This window comes from Nerophis ophidion, linkage group LG07 (genome assembly GCF_033978795.1).
Source record: "Nerophis ophidion isolate RoL-2023_Sa linkage group LG07, RoL_Noph_v1.0, whole genome shotgun sequence".
NCBI classification, from domain to species: domain Eukaryota; kingdom Metazoa; phylum Chordata; class Actinopteri; order Syngnathiformes; family Syngnathidae; genus Nerophis; species Nerophis ophidion.
In genome coordinates this window covers 14680134-14695871 of record NC_084617.1, presented here as the reverse complement: position 1 = coordinate 14695871, position 15738 = coordinate 14680134, and the positions used below count along the sequence as shown (strand labels likewise).

Here is a 15738-nt window from a genome sequence, read left to right as displayed (position 1 = left end):
TAGTTTATATATCAATGATGAAATATTAACATTGCAACACATGCCAATACGGCCTTTTTAGTTTACTAAATTGCAATTTTAAACGTCCCCTGAGTTTCTTGTTGAAAACGTCGCGGAATGATGACGCCTACGAGTGACGTCACGGACTGTCAGGAAATATTAGCGCTGCACCACTAGCGGTTAAAAGTCGTCTACTTCAATCGCATAATTACACAGTATTTTGGACATCCCTGTTACTGAATCTTTTGCAATTTGTTCATTTAATAATGGAGACTATAAAGAAGAATGCTGTTGGTGGAAAGCGGTGGATTGCAGCTGTCTTTAGCACCGAGACACAGCCGATGTTTCTTTGTTGTGAAGCAGAGTGGTCAAGCGAACATGTTTTCTCTACGTCAACCAGCATGTTTTTGGATGGGAAAATTGTGATATATATCTTACCGGAGACATCAGTGGATTATTCGTCGTCCTGCAGCAGATGTCAAAAAAGGCAGCCGTGAGCTTGGCTCCTTGGCTTCTCTCTGAGACACTGCGTGTTCACCGCAGCCATCCGACCTTGAGGTATGTCTTTACTATCTTTAAAATCTCACTAAAACACTATTAAAACAATAAGCAGATAAGGGATCTTCCAGAATTATCCTAGTAAATGTGTCTAATTACATCTGAAACGCTCACACTGCCGCCGCCCGCAGCCGTCGTTTTTTTTTTTTTTTTTCTAGTCCTTCACTGTCAATATCCTAATTCACGAATCTTTCATCCTCGCTCAAATTAATGGGGAAATTGTCGCTTTCTCGGTCCGAATTGCTCTTACTGCTGGTGGCTCACATTATAAACAATGTGAATATGTGTGGAGCCCTGCAACTCCTGATGTCACGCGCACATCGTCTGCTACGTCCGGTAAAGGCAAGGCTTTTTTATTAGCAACCAAAAGTTGCGAACTTTATCGTTGATGTTCTCTACTAAATCCTTTCAGCAAAAATATGGCAATATTGTGAAATGATCAAGTATGACACATAGAATGGACCTGCTATCCCTGTTTAAATAAGAAAATCTCATTTCAGTAGGCCTTTAAATAAATGGACAAAATGGAGAGAATAAAATCAGATGTTGCAGATTTGGACATTTTAATAAAAAATGGGACGAATTGAATGTATCAACAGAAAATAAATGACAAAAATCTAATTAAATGAAACCAATAGCAACAACAACAAATTTAAGTGGGCAAGAAGAATTGGACAAATTGTGGAGAATGTCTAGAAATAAATAGCACAGAAACTGGCAAAGTACAATGAATTATATGTAAAAAAATATATACATAATCAGGAAAATAAAATTAAATAAAGTAACAAAAACATTTTTAAATTGTGCAAAAATATATTGAAAAAAGTGTTGACAAAATAACATAAATGATGGAGATATAAAATCAAATAATTAAATAAATTAGGAAAATCAAATCAAATGGTATAAACTAACTGACACAATATTAAAATTGTGCAAAAATATAATGAAAAGTATTTTTTTTTTAAGTAAGATAAATGATGGGGAAATAAAATCAAATAAATGAAAATGGCAAAATACAGTGAAACAAATGGACAAAATTAATTAAATGGAGAGAATACAGTTAAATGAAGCCAATGATAAAAATACAATTAAAAATGAGAAAAATATGATGAAATGAAAGTACAAAATAAAAATGTTAGTCATTCGGAAAACCTACAGGCAAAGTTATTGCAAAATAAAATAAATGTTGGACAAACTAAATAAATGAATAGCAAAAAAAAAAATTTAAATAAATGGTGGTAAAATTAAATAAATCAAGAATAGTACAAAAACTACGAAATGCGGTACAACAATGGTCAAAATAAAAATAAAATTAGGAAAATAAAATGAATTAAATGAACAAAAATGTTTTTATAAATTGTGAAAAACTATTGATAAATATATCGACAAAATAAAATAAATAGATTATAATTAAATAAATAAAAGCACAAAAAATTTCAAAGAGTGTGAAAAAAATGAAGAAAATAAAATTGATGAAATACAATTAAATATACACCTTAATGAATGTAATTGTTTTGTTCTGATGAGACTTGCAGGATTTTGACCATTAAGTATTTATTTTTGAAGTTGTGGAATGACAGTTTGCAACGTACAGAAATAGAAAGTTTGCTTTGCTTGTGGAGCAGACGAGCAGGTGTCCCACCAGTGGATCTACCCAGGAAGTTGTCCTCGTGCTGTGGGCGAGTGGGCGTGGGTGTCCTTCAGGAACCATTGCTACGCCTTCAACCTGCAGAGGATGAAACTCCAACAAGATGCCCGCGCATCCTGCGAAAATGGTCAGGACTGCTGTCTGACGGCACAGATGATGTCATGGCGTACCATCTCTTCACCACCTTTTCTTTCTCCCTTTTTTCCAGTGGGAGCCGAGCTTCTCTCAATCTTGGACGAGACGGAGAACGCATTTGTGTGGGAGCACATTCAGAGTTATTCCGACCAGGCGCACGGAGCCTGGCTGGGAATCAGCGTCAAAGGTTTTTTTTTTTTGGGCCCATCCAAGAGGCTCAAAGGCGCTCGGGAGTGAATAATTTTTTTGTTTGTTGGCTCGCAGGTCGAGGTTTGGTGTGGAGCGAGGAAAGCGAGATGTCCTACACCAACTGGGAAGCTCACGACGTCGCTTTCTCCGTCCTCTCGCCAAACTCCTGCTTCTGGATTCAGAGCAACAGCGGACTGTGGAAGCCTGGCTCGTGCAGGAATCGAACCCACGGCGTCATCTGCAAGCGACCAAGAAGTACGTTAAACCAACCAGGAATTGATCATTTTCATTCTTATCTCCTTTTTACAGTCAAACTGAAAAAGTAGCAACTGTACACTCCTCACAAGCACGCCACTATAATAGTTTCTAAATAACTAAATAAATAATAAATGAGTTAAAATATGTAAGATCTTATAATGTGCGCCACAATAACATGCAGCAATAGATGTACAGCAGGGGTCACCAACCTTTTTGAAACCAAGAGCTACTTCTTGGGTACTGATTAATGCGAAGGGCTACCAGTTTGATACACACTTAAATAAATTGCCAGAAATAGCCATATTGCTCAATTTACCTTTAATATATATATATATATATATATATATATATATATATATATATATATATATATATATATATATATATATATATATATATATATATATATATATATATATATATATATATATATATATATGTATGGGTATTTCTGTCTGTCATTCCGTCGTACATTTTTTTTCCTTTTACGGGACGTTTTTTGCAGAGAATAAATAATGAAAAAAACACTTAATTAAACGGTTTCAAAGAGGTGAAAACACGAAAAAAATAAAAATTTGAAACATAGTTAATCTTCAATCTCGACTCTTTAAAATTCAAAATTCAACCGAAAAAAATGAAGAGGAAAAACTAGTTAACTCGAATCTTTTTGAAAAAATTTAAAAAAGAATTTATGGAACATCATTAGTCATTTTTCCTGATTAAGATTAATTTTAGAATTTTGATGACATGTTTTAAATAGGTTAAAATCAAATCTGCACTTTGTTAGAATATATAACAAATTGGACAAAGCTATATTTCTAACAAAGACAAATCATTATTTCTTCTAGATTTTCCAGAACACCAATTTTAAAAGAAATTCAAATAACTTAGAAATAAGATTTAAATGTGATTTTACAGATTTTCCAGAATATTTTTTTTAAATTTTAATCATAATAAGTTTGAGGAAATATTTCACAAATATTCTTCGTCGAAAAAAAGAAGCTAAAATGAAGAATTGAATTAAAATGTATTTATTATTCTTTTCAATAAAAAAAATGATTTACTTGAACATTGATTTAAATTGTCAGAAAAGAAGAGGAAGGAATTTAAAAGGTGAAAAGGTATGTGTTCAAAAATACTAAAATAATTTTTAAGGTTGTATTTTTTCTCTAAAATTGTCTTCCTGAAAGTTATAAGCAAAGTAAAAAAAATAAATGAATTTATTCAAACAAGTAAAAACCAAGTCTTTAAAATATTTTGTTGGATTTTCAAATTCTATTTGAGTTTTGTCTCTCTTAGAATCAAAAATGTCGAGCAAATCAAGACCAGCTTGCTAGTAAATAAATAAAATTAAAATAATAGAGGCAGCTCACTGGTAAGTGCTGCTATTTGAGCTATTTTTAGAACAGGCCAGCGGGCTACTCATCTGGTCCTTACAGGTGACCTGGTGCCCGCGGGCACCGTGTTGGTGACCCCTGGTCTACAGTATAATAATATTAACAAGTTAAAAAGAGAGAAAAAGACAACCAATGATAATTATTATCATTATAGTAATTAATAAAAATAATATTCATTTGATAGTAGTGTTATCATGAAAAGAAATAATATTGATAAAGATTCTTATTGATTTTATTATTATTCATGATGAACACAATTAAACAACCCAACCATTTTTAATGAATAAATAAGTAATTTGAATATATGATATCTTATAATGTCTATAAAATAATATGTAGCAATAACAATGATGATTAAAACTAGAAAATTCTTATTTCTAGAGTTTTTGCTACTCTCTATGTCTACACCAACAAATAGTGCACTTTGGTATTACTTTTTACATTAGCATCCTAACATGAAAGTGCTAACATGTAGCATGTGTGCTAATGTTGGCATGTTAACAGGTAGCATGTTTCACATACCAAGTTATAAGACACCGGGGTAAAAAGTTGCAAAACTAGCTAAAAAAGTTGGCATGCTAGCAAGCTAATGATATCATGCTAACATTGGACTTACGGGGTGAAACAAAACTCTGGAGCTTTGGTAAGTTACAGGGAAAACATGCAAAATCCACACATAGACAAACCAGGGACCTTCTCGTTTTGAGGCAGAAATGCTAAAACCATTGCTAAAACCATTGCTAAAACTCCGTGCTGCCTCATTAATAATGACAAATATTATATTATATTAGATTGTACAGTGATTAGTAAGCTATTACACACAGCTTAGATGGGGAGGTTCAGATGACGTAGCATATATTAGCTAACATTTGATCATTTTTTGTCTTTTTTTTAAATTATACCATTACAATTAACCTATTTTGATTATTAACCCAGGAGAGCTCAGTGGTCAAAATCCTTATATATTAACGTTCTGCTACTATTAGCACCCTGCTCAGGAAGTACACTCCCACACTCTCTGACACACTCTTCTTCCACAAGACCCAGAATAGCTCGGTGGTTAAGACTGTTCACTTGGAATGAAGGGTGCTGGGTTTGAATCCCAGTCTGTTTGACAGTATTTTGTTCCACCTCCATCATACTTTACTGAGCAAGATGTCCTTGATTACATTTGTGTATGGAGCAAAATATTTTCTTCACAAGACTCAGGTTAGCCCAGTGTTTAGGACTGTTGACTCAGATAAAAGGGTGCTGGGTTCGAATCCCACTGTTGTTGGCAGTGTTTTGTTCCAACGCCATCGTACTTTATTGAGCCAGGAGTCCTCCATTACATTTGTGTATGGAACACAATCTTCTCTTCACAAGACCAAGGATAAACCAGTGATTAAAACTGTTCACAAAGAGTGCTGGGTTCGAATCCCAGTCGAGTGGTTATGTAACTTACAAAACTGTGGCTAGAAGCATCTGTTAACATAAATAAAATCAATGTTTAACTTTTTTAAAATCCAATTATAATTAACCTATCTTATTTTCAACAATATGTTGCTCAAGCAACTAGCACAAACACTACACACACTCAGTTATTGGCTGTGGGTTCGAATTCCAGTTGGGTGGATTGGTATTCAGTTTTGTTTCACCTCCATTGTAGTTTAAACGTGATAAATGTCCCTAATTTTATTTGTCATTGATGCCTGGAATCTTCTCTCAAGAAGACCCAGGATAACTTGAGTGGTTAAAACTGTTGCCTCCCCAACATGTGCTACTGGGTTCGAATCTTAGTAGGACTGATAGGTGACTTTCAAAACTCCCCTTGGGAGAGTTTGTGTTTTATTCCATCTCGATCATAGTTTACGGGGACAGGTTCACGATTAAATATGTTATTGGGGCCCATCTGTTCTTAAGAAGACATACAATAGCTCAGTGGTTAACACCAATAACTGTTAACCGAGGTGTTCTGGGTTCAAGTCCCAGTCAGGTTGAGCGATAACTAGGAATGCTTCAATGGGAGGAGTTCAAGTTTTATATCATAGTTTACTGAGACATTTTCTCAATTAAATATGTCATTAGGGCCCGAAATCTCCCTTTAAGAAGACCAATGATAGCTGAGTGGTTGAAGCAGCTATCTCCCAATCAAAGAGGACTGAATTCAAATCCTAGTCTGCTTGATCAGTAACTTATCAAAGCTCCAGAATTTTTGGTTCACCTCCATCATAGTTTACTAAGACGGGTTCTTGATTATATTTGTCATTGGGGCCTGGAATATGGCTGACTAAGACCCAGGAAAGATGAGTGGTTAACACCGTTGACCACCAAGCAAGAGTTACTGGGTTCAGTCCATTTTGATTTGGCGGTAGATGTTTAACCATTCAGCTATCTTTGGTTTTCTTGGGGCAGGATTTTGGGCCCTAATGACATATTTAATGGAGAACCAGTCTCAGTAAACTATGATATAAAAGATTTAACTCCTCCTGCTGGATCTTTCCTAATTACCAATCGACCTGACTAGGATTTGAACCCGATGCCGATTTGAATCCAGTCCTCTTTGATTGGGAGATAGCTGCTTTAATCACTCAGCTATCTTTGGTCTTCTTCATGGGAGATTTCGGGCCCCAATGACATATTTAATTGAGAAACTGGCTCAGTAAACTTTGATATAAAACTGTGTCTCCTCCAGCTGGATCTTCAAGATTAACTCCAACGGCTGAAGCTTTTCTAGTTACCGATGGATCTGACCGTGGTTTGAACCCAGTCCCTTTTGATTTGGTACAAGTTGTTTAACCATTCAGCTACCGTTGGTCTTCTTGAGATTGGATTTCGGGCCCCTCTGACAGATTTAATGGAGAACCTGTCTCACTAAACCACAATGACGGTGAAACAAAACACTAACTCCTTACTGGGTTTTGAAACCAGTAACCCTTGTTTGGTGGCAAACAGTGTTAACCACTCAGCTATTCCTGGTCTAGGTTGTGCTAGATTGCAGGCCCCAATGACTAATATAATCGAGGGCCTGTCTTAGTAAACTATGATGGAGGTTAACCAAAAACTCTGGATCTTTGGTAAGTTACTGATAAAACAGACTGGGATTTGAACCGAGTCCTCTTTGATTGGAAGCTAACTGCTTTAATCATTCATCTAACCTTTGTCTTCCTCGGGGGAGATTTCGGGCCCTAATTACATATTTAATTGAGGATCTGTCTCAGCAAACTATGATAGACAAGATGAACGCCAACGGCTGAAGCTTTCCTGGTTATCGATCAATCTGACTGGGTTTTGAACCCAGTTCCATTTAGATTTGGTGCTAGTTGTTTAACCACTCAGCTATCCTTGGTCTTTTTGGTATTAGATTTTGGGTCCCACTGACGTATGTAATTGAGAACCTGTCTCACTAAACCACAATGATCGTTAAACAAAACACTAACTCCTTACTGGGATTTGAACCCAGTACCCATTGTTTGGTGGCCAATGGTGTTGACCACTCAGCTACCCTGGGTGTAGATTCAAGCAGATTCCAGGCCCTAATGAATAATATAATCGAGGACCTGTCTTTGTAAACTATGATGGAGGTAAACCAAAACTCTGGATTTTTGGTAAGTTACTGATAAAACAGACTGGGATTTGAACCGAGTCTTCTTTGATTGGAAGCTAACTGCTTTAATCATTCATCTAACCTTGGTCTTCCTCAGGGGAGATTTCGGGCCCTAATTACATATTTAATTGAGGATCTGTCTCAGCAAACTATGATAGACAAGATGAACGCCAACGGCTGAAGCTTTCTTGGTTATCGATCGATCTGACTGGGTTTTGAACCCAGTTCCATTTAGATTTGGTGCTAGTTGTTTAACCACTCGGCTATCCTTGGTCTTTTTGATATTAGATTTTGGGCCCCACTGACGTATGTAATTGAGAACCTGTCTCACTAAACCACAATGATCGTTAAACAAAACACTAACTCCTTACTGGGATTTGAACCCAGTACCCATTGTTTGGTGGCCAGTGGTGTTGACCACTCAGCTATCCTGGGTGTAGATTAAAGCAGATTCCAGCACCTAATGCAGGGGTCGGGAACCTTTTTGGCTGAGAGCCATGAAAGCCAAATATTTTAAAATGTATTTCCGTGAGAGCCGTATAATATTTTTAACACTAAATACTGTCACATTTTGTTGACGAACCCCAAGATGCAGAGACGGTGGCAGGCATTGAATAAGAAAACATGATTTAATTTAAATACCAAAACAAGAACCAACAAAAGGTGCGCACGAGGCGGATAACAAACTAGGCTATGAACAAAACACTTACTGTGACAAGAAGGAACTATTGCATGAGCAGAGTGAACAAAACTAGACACAGCTACAACAAAGTATTAATGACGTTGACAAGTAGTGGTGACAAACAACCGGTAGGAGCGACTATAATCCAGCACTGACTGGAAGACAAATCAGGTAAAAATAGGAGCGGGCTGATTGACAACAGGTGTGGCCAGCTGAGGGGAAACAGCGCTCAGGGAGAAAGACAGGAAACAGACAAAATAAGAGCGCTGACAGGAAACAAAGACAGGAAACAGACAAAATAAGAGCGCTGACAGGAAACAAAGACAGGAAAAACTTAAACATGGCCACACTGTCAGGGACAAGCCCTACAATACAACTGTCAGGTTCAAACACTGATGACATCTATTAAACAGACAAGAAGCAATGAATTTAACAGAGACGGGATTCAATTTAGCTCAATGAGGAGAAACCGGTGGACCTGTACCCTTGTACAGTGTCGTCCCACGCTCTGACAAGAGAATCCAACGCCTTCTCTTTCATTTCGACTTTCCCTGATTACAACAACTAAATGCCTGCACATCCTATTCTTTTTAATAACATTGTTATTCTGAAGCTAACCAATGATAAATAAAAAATGTTTGACCATTAATGTGACTTCTTGAACAGGTGCGGTAGATGGATTAAAATGCGTGAGAATGTTTTATATTTTGAAGGTTATATTTAACACTGTGATTACCAGCGGAATTATTAATTACTTATCGTATTAAGCAACGTCCGCTAAGATTTATCTGAGAGCCAGATGCAGTCATCAAAAGAGCCAAATCTGGCTCGAGAGCCATAGGTTCCCTACCCCTGCTCTAATGAATAATATAATCGAGGACCTGTCTTTGTAAACTATGATGGAGGTAAACCGAAACTCTGGATTTTGGGTAAGTTACTGATAAAACAGACTGGGATTTGAACCGAGTCCTTTGATTGGAAGCTAACTGCTTTAATCATTCATCTAACCTTTGTCTTCCTGAGGGGAGATTTCGGGCCCTAATTACATATTTAATTGACAACCTGTCTTAGTAAACTATTATAGACAAGATGAACGCCAACGGCTGAAGCTTTCCTGGTTATCGATCAATCTGACTGGGGTTTGAACCCAGTCCATTTTGATTTGGCGCTAGTTGTTTAACCACTCGGCTATCCTTGGTCTTTTTGATATTAGATTTTGGGCCCCACTGACGTATGTAATTGAGAACCTGTCTCACTAAACCACAATGATTGTTAAACAAAACACTAACTCCTTAGTGGGTTTTGAACCCAGTACCCATTGTTTGGTGGCCAATGGTGTTGACCACTCAGCTACCCTGGGTGTAGATTCAAGCAGATTCCAGACCCTAATGCAGGGGTCGGGAACCTTTTTGGCTGAGAGAGCCATGAAAGCCAAATATTTTAAAATGTATTTCCGTGAGAGCCGTATAATATTTTTAACACTAAATACTGTCACATTTTGTTGACGAACCCCAAGATGCAGAGACGGTGGCAGGCATTGAATAAGAAAACATGATTTAATTTAAATACCAAAACAAGAACCAACAAAAGGGTACTAACAAAAGGTGCGCACGAGGCGGATAACAAACTAGGCTATGAACAAAACACTTACTGTGACAAGAAGGAACTATTGCATGAGCAGAGTGAACAAAACTAGACACAGCTACAACAAAGTATTAATGACGTTGACAAGTAGTGGTGACAAACAACCGGTAGGAGCGACTATAATCCAGCACTGACTGGAAGACAAATCAGGTAAAAATAGGAGCGGGCTGATTGACAACAGGTGTGGCGAGCTGAGGGGAAACAGCGCTCAGGGAGAAAGACAGGAAACAGACAAAATAAGAGCGCTGACAGGAAACAAAGACAGGAAACAGACAAAATATGAGCGCTGACAGGAAACAAAGACAGGAAAAACTTAAACATGGCCACACTGTCAGGGACAAGCCCTACAATACAACTGTCAGGTTCAAACACTGTTGACATCTATTAAACAGACAAGAAGCAATGAATTTAACAGAGACGGGATTCAATTTAGCTCAATGAGGAGAAACCGGTGGACCTGTACCCTTGTACAGTGTCGTCCCACGCTCTGACAAGAGAATCCAACGCCTTCTCTTTCATTTCGACTTTCCCTGATTACAACAACTAAATGCCTGCACATCCTATTCTTTTTAATAACATTGTTATTCTGAAGCTAACCAATGATAAATAAAAAATGTTTGACCATTAATGTGACTTCTTGAACAGGTGCGGTAGATGGATTAAAATGCGTGAGAATGTTTTATATTTTGAAGGTTATTTTTAACACTGTGATTACCAGCGGAATTATTAATTACTTATCGTATTAAGCAACGTCCGCTAGGATTTATCTGAGAGCCAGATGCAGTCATCAAAAGAGCCAAATCTGGCTCGAGAGCCATAGGTTCCCTACCCCTGCTCTAATGAATAATATAATCGAGGACCTGTCTTTGTAAACTATGATGGAGGTAAACCGAAACTCTGGATTTTGGGTAAGTTACTGATAAAACAGACTGGGATTTGAACCGAGTCCTTTGATTGGAAGCTAACTGCTTTAATCATTCATCTAACCTTTGTCTTCCTGAGGGGAGATTTCGGGCCCTAATTACATATTTAATTGACAACCTGTCTTAGTAAACTATTATAGACAAGATGAACGCCAACGGCTGAAGCTTTCCTGGTTATCGATCAATCTGACTGGGGTTTGAACCCAGTCCATTTAGATTTGGCGCTAGTTGTTTAACCACTCGGCTATCCTTGGTCTTTTTGATATTAGATTTTGGGCCCCACTGACGTATGTAATTGAGAACCTGTCTCACTAAACCACAATGATCGTTAAACAAAACACTAACTCCTTAGTGGGTTTTGAACCCAGTACCCATTGTTTGGTGGCCAATGGTGTTGACCACTCAGCTACCCTGGGTGTAGATTCAAGCAGATTCCAGACCCTAATGCAGGGGTCGGGAACCTTTTTGGCTGAGAGAGCCATGAAAGCCAAATATTTTAAAATGTATTTCCGTGAGAGCCGTATAATATTTTTAACACTAAATACTGTCACATTTTGTTGACGAACCCCAAGATGCAAAGACGGTGGCAGGCATTGAATAAGACAACATGATTTAATTAAACAAGTTAAAACTTGTTTTAACTAAAACAAGAACCAACAAAAGGGTACTAACAAAAGGTGCGCACGAGCCGGATAACAAACTAGGCTATGAACAAAACACTTACTGTGACAAGAAGGAACTATTGCATGAGCAGAGTGAACAAAACTAGACACAGCTACAACAAAGTATTAATGACGTTGACAAGTAGTGGTGACAACCGGTAGGAGCGACTATAATCCAGCACTGACTGGAAGACAAATCAGGTAAAAATAGGAGCGGGCTGATTGACAACAGGTGTGGCCAGCTGAGGGGAAACAGCGCTCAGGGAGAAAGACAGGAAACAGACAAAATAAGAGCGCTGACAGGAAACAAAGACAGGAAACAGACAAAATAAGAGCGCTGACAGGAAACAAAGACAGGAAAAACTTAAACATGGCCACACTGTCAGGGACAAGCCCTACAATACAACTGTCAGGTTCAAACACTGTTGACATCTATTAAACAGACAAGAAGCAATGAATTTAACAGAGACGGGATTCAATTTAGCTCAATGAGGAGAAACCGGTGGACCTGTACCCTTGTACAGTGTCGTCCCACGCTCTGACAAGAGAATCCAACGCCTTCTCTTTCATTTCGACTTTCCCTGATTACAACAACTAAATGCCTGCATATCCTATTCTTTTTAATAACATTGTTATTCTGAAGCTAACCAATGATAAATAAAAAATGTTTGACCATTAATGTGACTTCTTGAACAGGTGCGATAGATGGATTAAAATGCGTGAGAATGTTTTATATTTTGAAGGTTATTTTTAACACTGTGATTACCAGCGGAATTATTAATTACTTATCGTATTAAGCAACGTCCGCTAGGATTTATCTGAGAGCCAGATGCAGTCATCAAAAGAGCCAAATCTGGCTCGAGAGCCATAGGTTCCCTACCCCTGCTCTAATGAATAATATAATCGAGGACCTGTCTTTGTAAACTATGATGGAGGTAAACCAAAACTCTGGATTTTGGGTAAGTTACAGATAAAACAGACTGGGATTCGAACCGAGTCCTTTGATTGGAAGCTAACTGCTTTAATCATTCATCTAACCTTTGTCTTCCTGAGGGGAGATTTCGGGCCCTAATTACATATTTAATTGACAACCTGTCTTAGTAAACTATGATAGACAAGATGAACGCCAACGGCTGAAGCTTTCCTGGTTATCGATCAATCTGACTGGGGTTTGAACCCAGTCCGTTTTGATTTGGCGCTAGTTGTTTAACCACTCGGCTATCCTTGGTCTTTTTGATATTAGATTTTGGGCCCCACTGACGTATGTAATTGAGAACCTGTCTCACTAAACCACAATGATTGTTAAACAAAACACTAACTCCTTACTGGGATTTGAACCCAGTACCCATTGTTTGGTGGCCAGTGGTGTTGACCACTCAGCTATCCTGGGTCTAGGTTCAAGCAGATTCCAGGCCCTAATGAATAATATAATCGACGACCTGTCTTTGTAAACTATGATGGAGGTAGACCAAAACTCTGAAGCTTTGGTAAGTTACTGATCAAATTGACTGGGATTTGAACCAAGTCCTCTTTGATTGGAAGCTAACTGCTTTAATCATTCATCTAACCTTGGTCTTCCTCGGGAGATTTCGGGCCCTAATTACATATTTAATTGAGGATCTGTCTCAGCAAACTATGATAGACAAGATGAACGCCAACGGCTGAAGCTTTCCTGGTTATCGATCGATCTGACTGGGTTTTGAACCCAGTTCCATTTAGATTTGGTGCTGGTTGTTTAGCCATTCAGCTATCCTTGGTCTCCTTTAGACACGATTTCGGGCCCCACTGACATATTTAATTGAGAGCCTGTCTCAGATTTTCTTTTTCTCTTTGCAGCGATAGAGTCCTTGTCGGAATCATGTAAGTTTCCATGAATTTTTCCCCCCGTTTTCGCCATCAAAACCACCCTAAACCCTAATTTCCCATCACATGACCAGCGGCCGCCGACCACCTGCCCACGCTGATCGTCGTCATAGTGACGGGCGTGGCGCTGGCCGTGCTGATCGTCGGCGTCATCTACTTGTACCGGCGGCGAGGCCTGGGCTCGCGGGGGTCCTACGATGGCGCTCGCTACAGCCGCACCAACAGTGGCCAAGGGGAGCAGACGGAGAAGAACATCCTGGTGTCGGACATGGAGCTCAACGAGCAGCCCGAGTAGAAACGCTCACGCTCAGACTGGACATTTTGATGTTTTTTGGGACATTTTTATTTTTTTTAAACCCCCCCCCTAAAAAAAAAGGAATTGAAAAGCTGTGTAGAACGCAGCAGCTTCAACAATGCAAGTTCTCACACGTCCTCTTTTACTTTAACTTTTAGGTCCACTTCCTGTCTCGCTTCCAACGAGAAGGAGGAGGAAAAGGAGAAGGTCCACAAATAAAGTGAGCGTGAATCTTAAAAAAAAAAAAAATCATAAAATGATCATTGTCCATTTTGGCACTTTTTCTCGGACTTTTTACGCTCCAATCGCTTTCACTTTTTTACTGCGTCTCGTGTATGCATTGGCTTCCAACTGGAGCTGACTCAGCAGTTTTTTCCCCCGTCTTAAACAGCCTCCCTCCCCATTTTTATGCACCTCTTTTCTTTCTTTCTGTTGGGAAACTTGTCTTCCTTTTCCACTGCCCCAGGAAGGAGACCCCCCACAGACCCCCCAATGTGCAGGACACCAAAATGTAAATACACACACACAAAAAAAAACCCTCCACTAGTTTTTTTTTGTTTTTTTTGCTACCCCCCAACAAGCAGATTTTGGAGCATTAGAGTGATTTTCTGCAGGAATGCTTTGGAGCTCTTTTAGGTATTTTTTTTTTGGGAGGGAGGGGGGACCAACATGCAAGTGTGTGTGTGTGTGTGTGTGTGTGCTGTCTCCAGCTGTGGAATGTTGAGTCGACAAGAAGAAGCCCAGTGGCACGTCTGGAACCAATCAGAAATTAGAGAGGGAGGGGGGGAAAGGTGGGAGTGGGGCGCTCTGGGACATGAGGGGTCAGATTTTAGGAAAAAAAAAAGGGGGGGGGGGTGGAGAGAAAGGTTGAAAGAAGAATAAGAAGAAGAGGAGGTGAATATGGGGATGAAGGTGAGGAGTCAAGGGTGCAGCGGAAAGAAGCAAACGGGCGCCCTCTGGCGGACGTTTGCTGCACTAGCGCCTCATGCGATGCGAGTTACGCAACATTGATGTTGACTGACAATCCCCACTCGGCTGTCTCCATCAGACTACGTGGCAACCCTGTGAATATGACCGGAAGTCTTAGCTTTTCTTTTTTTTTTTTGTTCGTTTTTAAGGCAACGTTGTAGCCGCCTTCTTTTTTTTTTTTTTTTTAAATATGAATAAAAAGTTTTTATGTTCTCAAGCCTCAATCTCCAATCCTTTTCATTGGTTGGCCGTTTTGAATTTAAACGGCAATGCTTGTTTTTGTCCAGCAGAGGGCACCACTTGGCTGTTTATTGCTTCAATAGAATTGGTTGATACAATGTGCTTCTATAGTTACTCTAATCTCTAAAATACCAGTATAATTTTACAGTTTTTAAAAAAAGAATTGATTTTATTTAAAGTTTTTTTTAAATTGAAGTACATTTTAAATATGTATTCAACAAATTAATTGTAGCAAATGTATTAATACACTACCATTTCTGCATGAAAAACATCAAATTTGACCCCAAAGCAGGCAAAAATGTGCATTAAATCATCACATGGACATACATGTGTATAAAAAAATCGAATTAATTAAAAATGTATTAAATATATGTGTAATTAAACTGTGAAACAGATAAAAAAATTATAATGTATCGAAATTTTGTATGTTAAAAAAAACATTTTGTATAATCATATAATTATAAATATATATTTAACATATAATTGTTTTCCCCTAAATAGCAATTTCTCCATGTAATAATGTTACTTCAAAAAGCAAGAAGCGACTCCCACAATTTATCAAAATTCTGTATATGTTTATTCAAAAATGTTTTATCATATCCAAATCTAATAAAAATACTAAAGATGTTTAACAAAAATATTTTATTTTAAGTACATATAAAAAAACTGATTTGACCTAATGCATAATA

General features: G+C 38.1%; 1 protein-coding gene across 3 annotated transcripts in view; it reads left to right on the top strand.

The window, feature by feature from the left end:
• Positions 1 to 15022, top strand: part of mrc2 (mannose receptor, C type 2) — a 98506-nt gene extending 83484 nt beyond the window's left edge. For all 3 annotated transcript variants that reach the window (XM_061905401.1, XM_061905400.1, XM_061905402.1), the window contains 5 exons: positions 2184 to 2333; positions 2415 to 2528; positions 2606 to 2785; positions 13519 to 13542; positions 13620 to 15022. In XM_061905401.1, coding sequence (XP_061761385.1) covers positions 2184 to 2333; positions 2415 to 2528; positions 2606 to 2785; positions 13519 to 13542; positions 13620 to 13840 — 689 coding nt within the window. In that variant the 3' untranslated portion in view covers positions 13841 to 15022. The remainder of the gene's footprint in view (positions 1 to 2183; positions 2334 to 2414; positions 2529 to 2605; positions 2786 to 13518; positions 13543 to 13619) is intronic.
• Positions 15023 to 15738: the final 716 nt, after the last annotated feature.